The 14244-nt window shown below is 37.0% G+C and overlaps 1 protein-coding gene and 1 long non-coding RNA gene across 3 annotated transcripts in view; one reads left to right on the top strand and one right to left on the bottom strand.

Annotated features, from left to right (window-relative positions):
* IFT57 (intraflagellar transport 57) overlaps positions 1 to 13462 on the bottom strand; it is a 53597-nt gene extending 40135 nt beyond the window's left edge. Inside the window, exons 1-5 of the mRNA XM_077884154.1 lie at positions 13182 to 13462; positions 10363 to 10525; positions 9452 to 9570; positions 7122 to 7212; positions 2737 to 2805 (exon numbers count right to left, since the gene is read on the bottom strand). Coding sequence (XP_077740280.1) covers positions 2737 to 2805; positions 7122 to 7212; positions 9452 to 9570; positions 10363 to 10525; positions 13182 to 13393 — 654 coding nt within the window. The 5' untranslated portion in view covers positions 13394 to 13462. The remainder of the gene's footprint in view (positions 1 to 2736; positions 2806 to 7121; positions 7213 to 9451; positions 9571 to 10362; positions 10526 to 13181) is intronic.
* LOC144305372 (uncharacterized) overlaps positions 1 to 14244 on the top strand; it is a 165265-nt gene that overhangs the window by 110452 nt on the left and 40569 nt on the right. For both annotated transcript variants that reach the window (XR_013372395.1, XR_013372396.1), the window contains 2 exons: positions 1599 to 1652; positions 11454 to 11534. This is a non-coding gene — a long non-coding RNA (uncharacterized LOC144305372). The remainder of the gene's footprint in view (positions 1 to 1598; positions 1653 to 11453; positions 11535 to 14244) is intronic.

Genomic DNA, 14244 nt, shown 5'->3' with positions numbered 1-14244 from the left:
TCCTCTTGTGAAAATGCAACAATATATAGGCTTAGCTCAAAGGGGTTTATGTTATATAATCTTTGTCCAAAGGATATAATACCTAGATAATTTATAAAGGCACACAGGTAGGGGAAAACTTATATAGATCAATTAAGGTGAAAAATTGAAATCAGAACCAATAGGAACTTAGAGTAGTGGTAGAGGCAAATTAAATTACTTTAAATCCTTCCCAATTCTCAAACCATTGTGCAGAGGGAATCCCAGGTGGCCTTTAGAGGTCTCTATTTATACCATCAATGAAAGAATAAATAACATATATTGACAGTTTTGTTCTAAGAACAACTGTACATTCATTTTGTTTTCTTCTCTTATACTGCAGGAGAACTTTGCCGATATCTTCAACACATACAGGAACATAGAGTACCACAGTGGCCTTCCTTAACACAGGATTCAAACCATACCTATCCTGCTGAACTCTTATATAAGGGAAAGCAAAAAAAGCAATAGACTTAAGAGTTTAGAGAACACATAATTCAAATTCAGCTACTATAATTTTATTAGTTTTTAAAGAGTGTACTGTCCCAAGGTTACAAATTTAAGTTTTTGTATCTGTAAAAGGGAGATAACATCTACCCAAATACTTCACAAGGTCCATAAAGAATGTGTTTCAAAGTACAAATGACCCTTGAGCAATGCAAGTGTTAGGGGTGCTGACCCCCACAAAACCGAAAACCTGGGTATAACTTTTGACTCCCTTAAAACTTCTTTATTTTTTTAAATTACAAAAAAATTTCCTTGAAGAGAGAGTGTGCATGTGCAAGTAGGGGAGGAGGGTCAGAGGGAGAAGGAGAGACAGAGAGAGAGAGAGACTCAAGAAGACTCCTCACTGAGCACGAGCCAAAGTGGGACTTGATCTCACGACCCTGAGATCATGTCCTGAGCCAATAATCAACAGTGGAATGCTCCACTAACTGAGCCACCCAGGCACCTCCCAAAAACTTAACTTCTAATAGCCTACTGTTGACTGGAAGCCTTACTGATTAATTAATACATATTTTGCATGCGATATATACCGTATTCTTACAATAAAGACAAAAGAAAATGTTATTGAAAAAATCATAAGAAAATATATTTACAGTATTGTGCTGTATTTATCAGAAAAAAATCCACGTGTAAGTGCACCTGTGCAGTTCAAACCCATATTGTTAAGGGCCAACTGTACTTTGAAAACTACAAAGCGATTTGCAAACGCACTGCTACAAATGGAGTTTGGATTAAAATGTCAACACATTATCCTGATAAACTGTATCAGATGATCTCAATTTCAATTGAGCAATAAGAATACATTCAATCTTTTAAGAATGAATGAATGAATTCATTTATTTGGCATCTTCTGTGTTACACTATGGAGAATATAAAAAATGATAATTATCTCCTATAATCAAAGAACTTATACAAATCAGAATTGAGAAGGGGAATGTGGGAAGAAGGTGTGGTTTTGGTTTTTGCCAACACTTACTGAGCACTTTCTACGTGTCAGATATCATTATAAATACTTTATATGGAGTAACTCCTTTAATCTTTAAAAATTTAACATTTCTATCCTCATTTTACAGATGAAGAAGATAAGGCACAAGAATTTTGGAAACCTGTGCAAGATCAGACATCCAGTAAGTATTAAATGTATTAAAGTCAACTCACACATTCAAGCAGCTTAGCTACAATAATACTCATTATATTTTATTGCACTCAAGTTGAGCAGGAAACAACAAACATATCATTAACAATAACAAATAATGCTGACTAACAATTCTAATGCAGTAAATGATAAAAGAGGAGATCATCCTGGGATGGGATGGGATGGCCAACCAAGTCTTCATGATATGTGCCTAAAACTATATCTAAATTTGTTTATAGAATTTTCACAAGAAAGGGCAGCCCGGGTGGCTCAGCAGTTTAGCGCCGCCTTCGGCCTGGGGCGTGATCCTGGAGATCTGGATCTGGGATCGAGTCCCATGTCGGGCTCCCTGCATGGAGCCTGCTTCTCCCTCTGCCTGTCTCTCTCTCTCTCTCTATGTGTCTCATGAATAAATAAATAAAATCTTAAAATAAAAGAAAAAAGAATTTTCACAAGAAAAATCAAATTAAGGGCAAATGAGAATATTATATTCCATATATATACCTTTTTGAGCAAGCAATAGTTATCACTTTATTGAAATATACATACAGGAAAACATAAAAATCCCTTATGTACTTTTGAAATATCTCACTGAGTTGGTTCTCATTTATAGAGTAGATTTATTTCCTAATTATAACAGAGCAAACACTGACTTAAAGCAATGTCTGACTACTTATCCATGTATCAGTCTTAAAAGAGTCTAATTTATTTCAAAGAATTACCATTGAAGTATTTTCCTATAATCAAGACCATTCAATACTACCCAATTATAATGGAAAATAACTTGAAATCAAATAATGTCTTTCTATAATAAAAAATGACAAGTTATTTTCGGTTTACATGAGGAGCACTGTGTTGATTTTCCATGGTACAGACAGGAGGCTGACCCACTTGGCCCTCTGGATTTTAATATTTGCTGTAATTATAACATTTTATATATAGGAAACAATTTTTAAGAGCTACTTTTCACATGATGCACAAAACTATGGCAAACAATGGTTTCTATTTGTTTCAATTCCCAGTGGTACAAGTGTACTGATTGCTTGTTGGTCCTATGCGTATCCCATGTTACTTACCAAGCGATATGTCTGGGCCTTTAAAACGTTGAGATCAATAAAGTTTTCTTCATTGTCTGTCTCCTCTTCCTTAGAAAAATAAGGATTTTAAAAGTTAATAATTATAAAAAGTTATTATTTTAAAAATGTATTTATAGTTTTTACATACATAATATACTAAGCTCGATACAAAGACTAATGCAGGAAAGAGTATTTAAAAGCCCAGTGGTGTGCATAAAGTAGGGCATAATGTTATTAGCAGCTCATCTGTTTTTTTGAGGTTTTGATGATACCTTTTAAAATAGGGCCTTTTTATAGTCACTGAAAAAAAGAAAAAAAAAAAGATGGAAGAACTATTGCTATAAAACTAGGGCTAAATAAACAGAAGAAGACAAAAGAAACAGTGCACAGTGGCAAATCTGAAATAGGAGAGATAATGGAAGGAGTTAATGGCAATTTTGAGAAAACAATGAAAATGGACAACAATGAGGTTGACAGAATATTTTCACCTGCTCCAGGGACCAATCCCATTAATGCATATTTTTGACATCTCGTCTTTTATATGCTCAAGTTTAATAAATTAATAAGGTTAGTCATTAGTACTGCTTGGCCCATGGCCCCTAAAACTATTTAAAGATATTAAGGGCAGCCCGGGTGGCTCAGCAGTTTAGTGCTGCCTTTAGCCCAGGGCGTGATCCTGGAGACCGGAGATCGAGTCCCACGTCGGGCTCCCTGCATGGAGCCTGCTTCTCCCTCTGCCTGTGTCTCTGCCTCTCTCTCTCTCTCTCTCTCTGTGTCTCTCATGGATAAATAAATAAATCTTTAAAAAAAGCAAAGATATTAAAATATTAAATCTATTTAAAGATATGGAATATATATTTTAGATACTAACCTTGTATCTCAGATATTAACTATCTTAAAACATACTTCAGGTAGATTCCAAGCTGGTCCTGATCTCTGAACCAATTGGAGTGGGGGGTAGGGTCAAAAGTGACCCTTTGAGAGGCAATCCCTTTCCCAAAATACAGCAAAAAATGGAGTCTGAGCAGGTTTTAAAGCATGTAGAACAAAAAATATCTCCCCTTTCTCTTCAAATGTCTTCATGGTGACAAGTGACAAAGTGGGTAAAAAACTGAACAAGAGGTTTAACCACATGCTAAGACAGTGAATGGAGTGTAGGCCTCAAAGGAAAAAAACAAAACAACATAGTAAGTGTGTGTTATTTAGTGGACACTTCCACATATCCAGTTCTACAAAGCTGCAGTGAGAGAGTTCAAAAATAATCTTTATCTTCAAGGACTCAGAAGATGTAAGACAGTGGTTCCCAAAATGTGGTTCTAAGACAGTCAGCGTCAGCGTCAGCATCACCTGGGAGCTTGTTAGGGTGCAGATTCTAAGGGTCCCTCCCAGAACTACTCTGATACTCAGGGTGGGCCCACTAAGTAAGCTATGAGAACTATGTTAATCTTTGGGAAATTGGAAAGATTTTTTTATATATATAAAATATGAAGCAATATAAATGCAGAGCATAAATATACTCAAGTGACATTTACTTTTTTTATGTTTACATTTTTTTACATTTACTTTTTAGGGAAGATGGGCAGTGGAGCACAGACATATAGACAAAATTGATGTAACTGTTTACATTTTAAATCTTAACCATAAATGCAGATACACACCTTTGAGATGAAGCTCAGTTTATTCTGTGTTTGCACTGACAATGACCTACTTAACAACCAGAGTAAATGATTTAAATGCCAATGACAATGCCCATGGGAGAAGAGACAAGTTTATTATGCTTTTACAATAACCTAATCAGTACTGTTTACATAGGGAATCAATAAATACTTGTTGAATTAGTACTGGATTAAATGCTAATAGGTAAAAAGCTTTAATAGTAGGCAGTCAAAAAAAAAAAGGATTTAACTTACTACGTATTAGTAAGAGAGCATTCAAAAGGAATCCAAATATAAACAGACTTAGAAAAAAGTTTTAAAATAAACTAAAAGGATTCTGATTTCAGTAATTCAGAAGACACTCAACAATTTCCTACCATTTCTTTGTCTAATATGTACTATGTACCCTCTTAATTCTGTGCCAATTAATAAGTATATGATTATATAGAGCAGGTGAAAATATTGTTTTGTGACCAATAAATGTTTTTTAAGTTATCAATGTGTCCTATCTTGATTTGACAAGTTTAAAACTGAAGGATTCTAGTTTCTAGACGATTATAGCAGAACTTTGTCAGAAATTATCTTTTCCACCGTTGAGCCAACCTGCAATCTCTGGCAACAAAATAATGTAACATCCCACTACCCAAACACTTTTTGGCACTCATCTCCTTACTAAAAGGAATGGGAGAGGTAATGGGAGGGCTCCTTAAAATGACAGTAAGAAAGAAAAGGAAAAAATTCAAGAGACTTGACATAAGGGAACCAGCAGCCTCAGAAGCAACCTTTGAGTAAGTCCTTCAGGAGGTCTTTACCTTACAGTTGGGAAGAAATGTGAAAAGAGGCTACTTTCTAGTTTGTTTCTCTAATTTACACACCTAATGATGCTGCTTTGGACTTTAAAAGGTTCTCAGAAAAAACTAGCTATATTTCTAAAAGTTATGTAACAATTTGCTGACAGCTGATTGTGTAGTCAAATAGTTAATGAACGCCCACTTTGCACCAGACACTGCACAATAACGTGGAGATATAAAAAAAAGTGCAAAATTATAGTCTGACTAGTAGGTTTTTGTACTTTTTTTTTCCTGACTGACAGTTTTGAGTTATGTCTCTGAAGCTAAATGTTGATGCACTAGGGCCAGGTGTCTGTCTATAAACCGTTAACTAATAAATAGTTACTAAAGAGAGAAGATGAGGAAAATACCTGAGTAAAATAAATGAGATGAACAAATGGGAATATATGAGAACTTAGCATTTCCTGAGCCTGAATGGAAAGATCTATTACACAAAGATAAGTCAAAACTCCTTAAAATGGCCAAAATGATCTGGACCTGGTCTATCTTTCCTATCAATCCTAAACCACACACATGCACATACCCGCCTCACTGAGGAAATCTGGCCCCAATGGTCTTCTCTCAGTTCCTGGATCAAGCTAAGCTCTTTCCTGCTTCAGAGCTTTTGTACATGTAGTTCCACCAGGGTCTTGCCCAACAGGTGCTCAATAAAATGCATGCAGAATGAATGAATATATATTTACCTTAACTTTTAAAATGTACATTTTTAAAAGGTATTTTTTAAGTTGATTAGTTTTACAATGGTGTTTTTCCTTCTATAAGTAACAGTCTTCTTTTTTCTATTTATGGTTTAAAATATTTACACTACTGATACATGTTAAAAAAACTTTGACAATACAAAGCAGCATAAAAAAGGAAATAATCATCCATGATCTTTCTACCCATATATAACTAATGTTAACATTATTATTTTTCCTTTTTTGTATATTTTATATACTTGGGTTTATGTGTACAGCATAAGTTATCATCCCTATGTCACTAACATTTCTTTGTAAACAATTTTAATGGCTATATAATATTCTACTATTTGAATATAGTCTAATTTATTTAATGGTTAGTTTTAGCATTTGCTATAAAACAATGCAGTGATTTTTAAGCATATAATAGCTTAATAAATTAAGATGAAATACATAATATACTTATTATCTATTGATTTAAAAATTCACTTGGAAAATGTAATTGGTCTATGACAATAAAATACACTTCAAAAAAGGGTCTTTTTCCTGCTATTTCAGTTCCAGATCATAGGTATACTTCCTAAAACACCAGGGTCATTCCATCTCTGGATCTGAGAAAGTGTTCTTTTTCTCTACCATTTTATTAGTTTAATCTGTTATACACACTTGATCATTTACTTTCACAATATGAATAGAATGTTAAGAATTGTAAAGGCCCAGATGCTGCCAAAATATTTAAATAATGTTGGTATTTATAACTATTTTTAAAAATTCCTAAAGGGTAGCATTTACCCTAATTTTAGAAGCATACAGGAGTTCCTGAGAAATGAATAGTGTTCTTACGAAGTAGAATATATTAATCCTAAATCTTATTATTCTTTTTCAAGTTCTTTATTATTTATGGCCCATTTCAAATCATGAATGGTGCTAATAAAATATTTACTCATATAACCAGTAGTCCACAATTTCCTGTCTACAGTTTAAGAACCTCTGCTATAATTCAGACCTCAATCATTAGAAAACATGAGCATTAACTTAACCAAAGGTCTAAACAACTGATGTGTGGTGCTCTATTTAAAAGCTTTTTTACTCTAGAAACAATGAAATGAAATATATTACTAAAAATAGAAGTCTGGGGGAATTAAGAGAAGGGAAACGAATTCAAAGGTAGAAAGAAACAAAATGTTCAGCAATACACATACCACAAATTCTTCATCCACTTTATTTAATGTTAATTCTGCATCATCTTCTGGGACAGTTTCTTCTTCTAATTCTTCCACTGGGTATGTTGGTCTAAAATAATAAGGCTTAGTATGAGATGAGAGTTAAAAACAAAACATTTTAACAAGATAAAAGGGCATAATGTGAATATCAAGAATTTCCTCTACACTGGATCTTGTCCTTTCTTAGCCCCCTTCCATAATCACTATTACATGTCTACCAATATTGTAAACAAACATTAATCTTTGCCAACCATATAAGTGAAAAATCTCTTGTTTTAATTGCATTTCCTTCAGAGAGTGGGTGAATACTTTTTCATGTTTTAATTGGTTATTTTGTATCTTAAGAAGTTTAATGCTTTGCCTAACTTGTGTTAGAAACAATTTTCCTAGTTTATCACTTACAATTTTGGCTATTAAGGACTGTTACAATTCTTATTACACACACTTGGCAACCTTTTCTTGCATGGATCCTAGTAGCTTTAACATCATATACAAGGCTTTTCCCTCATATGACACGTCCCACCCTTCTTTGACCTTTTAGTACGCCTATGGTTTCATTTTTTACATTTACATTTTTGACAGATCTGAAATTTATTTTGATAAAATAAGAAGGGTCCCAGCTTTCTAGCTTCCAAAATCTACTCAATGGTCCTAAGTATTGAATGACCATTTCCCCAGCAAGATTAATGACATATATTTTCCATATTAAAAATATCTGAAAGTATTTAAGTTTATTTCTAGAAACCTATTGAAAAATCCATACCTCAGAGAGATTAACAAAATACAAAAATCAACATTTAATATTAAGGAAAGAAAGTACTGAGAACCAAATCAATCTTCTTAAGGAATAAATTTTCTATTTTATTAATTAGAATTAGATAATATCTCAAAAGCAGTGTTCTTCTAGGATTTGCTTTGACATATTTAATATGTAAAATAATCATCTATAAATATGTAATTTCTATGTAATTTACATGTTATGTAGCTGACATATTATCTGATGCCTACTTTTAATATTTTCCCCCTTTTCTCCCCATGTATTCACAATCCTTATAAATTATCCAAATCACAATACATGGTCAAGAATTAAATATGCCTAGAAACAAAGGAGGTACAAAATTGAATAGTGGTTGAGATACCAATCACTTCAGGTGAATTTAGAACACATTGTGCAATAAATTTAATGATATTTAAAAAATCCCAAATGGGGTAGCACATCTCATAACTTTTCTTGGAGTCTAATAAAGAAGTAATGTGAATCATGTAGTTTATTCCTTATATTGCACTAACTGGTAATATTTAGGTTGAAGCATATGAAACTGACATTTTTTAGTTCAGTGATAGGTTAATATCAGTAATTTCATATGGTTCAAGTTGATGATGACCTAAGTCAAGTACATTTTTTAAGTACTTATTAATAAGGGAATAGATTATTTACATGAGAATATAATTAAATATACATTAAAATATTAACAGGGAACAATATATACACCTTTCCAAAGAAATTTTTTCTCATCCCAAAGCACTGCTTGCTCATGTCTTACCTGAATAATGATTTTCACAATCTCTAACCTGTCAATAATTCCAATCTTCAAAGAACCAAATTTATGTATTTCCTAACTATACCTTATATAAATTGATAGTTTCTGAATATTTTATTCTCTTACCCACAAGATCGACATTTATTGAGTATCTATGATATACAAAGTGCTATGCTAACTGCCATACAGTACATATGAAGAGTTCATAGTTTCTGGCAAGAAATCCACACCTGTAAACAAATGTCTTTAATACCAAGGGATAAATACAATATTAGAAGCATAAACAAATCACTATCAGGATAGAGAAAGAAGCAATGAACAATGTCTAAGAGAGTGTCACATGGCTTTTTCAGGTGGCTATTATTTTTGCCAGTATCTATAAGCAAAAGAGAAAATTCCACTTAAAGTACTATATTAATTTCCATTTTTTCCTTAAATCTACAGCTATCAGTTACCCCCACGAATATACTATCCTTGTGTGTATAAATAAAGAGACCCTGAAAAAATTTCCTACATTGATGAAGATATTCAGTTACAGTTAAACCTTTAATAATTTATATATTTGAACTGGGAAGGGACATGATAAAATCAGAACTAGTGTGAATATACTAGATATTCCAATTTTGTCTATGCAGACATTTCTATGCATTTTCAGCTTAGAATAGTCAAGAGGAAATACTTTTTGTCAGTTCAATTAAATAGCTCTGAACCCACAGAGGAAAAAGCTATCCACATAAAATTACTATTGCCAGATTGGGTAATTTTTACCTTTTCCAAGTGAAACCAATATATTTTAATGCTTCTTCTGCTAAACAGTCAAGAACATAGCATACGTGTTCTCCATAACCTGACTTTAATTTTGAAGGAGGAAAATCTGCAGTTCTGCCCTGAAATACAAAAGATAAACAGGGTATTATTTGTTATTTATATTCCAAATGTCAAAATATTTTAAGCAAAGTACTGCTGAATAAATGTATCACTTCTCTACTTTTCAGATATGATTTAAAATAACTGTAATTATGTTGCTTCTCAGAAATCCATCTTTCAATCCATTGATACATAAAAAACTAAAGGAAAATGAAGATGTTTTATTGTCAAAGGTATCAAATTGAAAGGCAATAACCTCATGACAGAACAAGTAATTGATCCTGGTAGGGTGAAAAAACAGTAAACCTACTAGCTTGGTATCCCATCATTAAGCAACCATAGGAAAGACAGAGTGAATCAGTTGTCAAAAATTAATAACATGTGTGCCAAAAATTCTTACTGCATGTCCCCCAGGAAAAGTCAGAAATGAAAAGTACAACTGCTATCATGGTCTATTAAATCAAAGCTCCCTTTCAAAATACAGTGTTTCAGCTTCCTACTATCATTTTTTAGAAGGAGAACTAAGTATCCATAAATTTACCTCTGAGACATAACAAGATTAAGAAAAATATTATTACTTTGGGCTATAAAGAATACACTGAACATTTTTAGAAGTAGCATCAATATTGTAATATCAACCATTCTGAGGTTTTATCTGAAAAAAATCCAGACATAATTTTATATATGTATGTATGGGTGTGTATAGGCATATTCATAGAAAATTCATCTAAAAGGGTTGCATCTACATTGAATTATCAGTATTAAAATTTATAACTTGATAACATTCTGAAAAAAGAGTTATTTACACTTACAAATAATCGAAGCTCAGACAATATGTTAGATATAGTTGCATTGGGGTCATCATATTCTTGATGTTGCTCAAAAGGGCGTCCTGCTTTGTTAATCAACCAAGCAGCAAGAGTGCAAAACATGTAGAACTGTTCACCAGGGTTGGTAGGCAGTGCAAAATAATGTCTGTTTCAAAACAAGGCAGGGAGGATGAAATATGAAGTATTGCAAACAACTTTATGGTAACTAAAGAGACTAAGCCCAAAATTGCTAAAGAACTATTTTTTAACGGCTTTAAAATCAAAAGACATTTATAAATCACTCTGAAGTTTCCAGTAATCCACAATACTCATATTAAAGTTTTTAACCAATAGGACTAGGGCAACTACTACTATACACAAAATATTAGATCAAATATCTTAGACCCAGTAAATTCAGGGCATGTTAAAAAACTGATCATGTACAACTTTTGCCAAAATCATTTACATGTCAGGAATAATGAATAAGAGAGTATCTCTTGAAAATGGTAATTGGGAATTAAGAGAATTTCAGAGTTAAAAAAAAGACTTTAATGATTATTCGCTATGCATTTTTACAGTTTTTACAATGTCACTGGTATCTTTACATACTGTTCCCAACCTATCAGGTATGTTAAACAGTTGTCCTCATCTTAGCTGCATATTTGAAGCACCTGAGGAGCTCATCGAACTATTGCTACCAGACCAAACCTTGCTTCTTCCCTTATGAATTATATCAGAACTTCTGGGAATAAAGCCCCAGTACAAGTATGTTTCAAAAACTTCCTAGATGGTTTTAAGGTGGCAGGATTAAGAACCATGGAGTATCACATCCACAGTCTAACAAACATTTGCTGACTTTTGCTAAATACTCTAGCTTACTAAAAACAGTCCTATGAAGATCAATATGATTTATACTTAAATAGGTTAAGAATAAACTTGCTCACAACATTCAAGTCAGTTTGATCAAAGTTCTTAGTTTGTCTTCGCAGTTATTAATTTTATGTGCAGCTTTAATTGTATTTGTGGCTATTACAACTGTTTTTCCTTAGAATCATCAGTCTGCTCTTTCATGCTTCCCAAACTTTTTCCTGCAGGTACATGCAAATGTTCTGATAACAGCTGAGAAGAAAAAGGTCAGGAGGTCCTTCCAGGTGTACGTTCACAACACTTTCAAGGTGAGATTTTCCTTACAGATTGATGATAACTCCAGGACAGAGGACTGGATATTGATAAATCCTCCAGACTAGGACAGTGTTTCTCAAACTTAAGCATGTATCAGAATCACTGGAAAGGCTTGTTAAACAGACCTGTAGGCTCCACCCCTAGAATTTCTGATGCAGTAGACCTGGGAAAGGGCTTGTGGAATTGCATTTCTAACAAGTTCCAAAGTGATGCTGCTGCTTGGTCTGATGACCACACTCTGGGAACCATTAAATTGGGATATTGCCACGCAAATCCATGATTCACAATATCCTGCAGAACTCCTTAGGAAGTTGTACAGAGGGTTATATCACTAGAACCTTAAAACCATTTTCTTTTATTTTGAAAAATATACTTGGGAACAAAAATGCATTTTTATCATAGAAAATGTTGGTTGTTTAGATTATCCTGATTCATTGAAGCAGTAATTCCCAATCCCAGAATTTCTTTTTTTTTTTTTTTAAAGATTTTATTTATTTATTCATGAGAGACACAGAAAAAGAAGCAGAGACACAGAGGGAGAAGTAGGCTCCATGCAGGGAGCCCAACGTAGGACCTGATCCTGAGTCTCCAGGATCACACCCTGGGCGGAAGGCAGGCACTAAACTGCTGAGCCACCCGGGGCTGCCCCCAATTCCCAAAACTTCTATCATGGATCAAGCAACACCAGTTTTCCCTCTAACTTTTCTCCTATTATGGACGGCCTTGATCATATGGGCAGTTTACACAGAGCCTATGTATCTCTTAAAATTCAAGTCCTTGGAAGAGAGCAAGGAATGAGATCAAAACTGTCCAGGGAAATTACCTTCGGCCAGGTATAGCCATTAAAAGCAAGCATTACAGATTCTCCATCTAAATTGCATTTTAGACCATAAACAAATGTTAAGTACTAACTTATTTATCCGGCCGTCACTAAGCTGTGGATTGAAAGATGGAGTGCTAGCCATGCATCACCCTCAACAACTCCTGGCCCTGACTTCAGGATGCGATGGGCTTTTCCCCACCAGGAGCAAGGGCAGAATTCTCGGTCGTCTGCTACACACGGTTCTAACAGTCGTTGGGGTCACTGGCCTTTCCCACGGCCTAGTTTCTGGGAGCACGGTTATTGCCAAGGCTTTTCAACCAGAGCAGCGAGTCAACAAGTTTCCTGACTGCATGTAGAGTCAGGGGAGGCCCTGGGTACTCACAGTTACCAGTCGCAGAGGAAACACCAAAACTAGAGCTGGAGCCAAGACGGTGACGGGGCTCACCTGTGGGCCGAGGGGGCTTAGGGGTGAGGTCAGTATTCCCCCCCACACACACACTTTCTTGTGTTTTTCTGAGTCCTCTACACTAGGTACTTTTATGACTTTTATAAACAGAAAAAAACAAACAGTTTTGTGGAGGTGCGTGTGTGCTTTCAGGACCAGGAGAGCCAGGCCGTCTTCTGAAACTTTCCTCTACCAACCAACCAAGGCTAACCGGGGGCTCCGCGGCCTCTGCCGCCAGGTTCGGGGAGAGGTGCCCCTCCTGGCTAGCAGGTGGCGGCAGGTGCTACCTGGCGCTCCAGGCTCCCGGAGGCCGGAGGCGGCCTGTCCCGGGGGCCCGGTCGGCACCCGGCGCTGGAGGACGGGGGCACCCACCTGGACGGGGGCTTCAGGTTGTGCTTCCGGAGGAGGTCCTCCTCGTAGTGGAGCAGCTTCAGCTTCTCCACCAGGTCCTCCATCACCACGAACATGTGGTAGGCCGCGCCGGGCCCCCGCTCCACGACCGCCTCCCCTGCCCCTTCGCCGCGGGACCGAGGCACTCCATCCTCCACACCTGCCGGCGCGGCCACCGCCGCCGCGGCCGCCATCACGGAGCCGGCAGGAAGCGCCCGGCGTGGGCTCGGGCCCACACACCTCGGCGGCCGCCGCCGCCGGGACCGCCGCGACCCGTTACCAGGGAAACTAGACCCCGCCCCCTTCCCGCCCTGGTTTCTTCTGAAGTCCCTCCAACCAGGGCGGGCCTTGCGGGTGACGTCATGCCGGGCCCGCCTCCGAGGAGGAGGTGGCTGGGAGGTAGCCCCGCCCCTGGGGGGGAGGCGGGGCGGATGGTTCGCCTCCGCGTCAGGCCACGCCTCCTGGCGCCGGGGGGCGGAGCGCGTTTGTGCTGAGCGCTCCGGTTGGCTGTGGACGGGCGGGGGCGGGGCCGGGGGCGGGGCCGGGGGCGGGGCCGGGGCTGCGGTTACGGACCGCCCCGAGCGGGTTAGGGTAGCGCGCGGACAAAATTAAAGGGGAAGGAGGACGCGGAATGTGGCAGGCTAAGCCGGCGCGCTGCTGTGTTTTCGTTTCTTGTCTCAAAATTGGAAGTTTTCACGGTTGCACCAATAGTCGACGTCGTAGGTTTCCCTTTACCTCAGGAACTTTCCAACAAGAGGTTTCTGTATTTCAAAGACTATTATAAACCTATAAAAGTCTCCTAATTCCCCCGTTACTCGGGCGCTGGGAAAGGGAAGGGGTGAGGAAAGGAAAGGCAGAGGGGCCCCCCGGGAAGGATTGGTTTTGCCTCGGGAACAAGAATTCTAAGTTCACATCCTGTCGATTCATTGGTTTCGAGCCCGTTACATGGAGCCTAAAAGTTGGGGGTTCCTAGTTAAGAATAAAAAAAAGGGGGGGGGGAGTTATCCTGAATTTCTCTGCACGACAGCTCTCAGGGGGCCAAGGG

This window comes from Canis aureus, chromosome 35 (assembly GCF_053574225.1).
Source record: "Canis aureus isolate CA01 chromosome 35, VMU_Caureus_v.1.0, whole genome shotgun sequence".
Lineage (NCBI taxonomy): Eukaryota > Metazoa > Chordata > Mammalia > Carnivora > Canidae > Canis > Canis aureus.
This window is presented reverse-complemented; position numbering and strand designations above follow the sequence as displayed.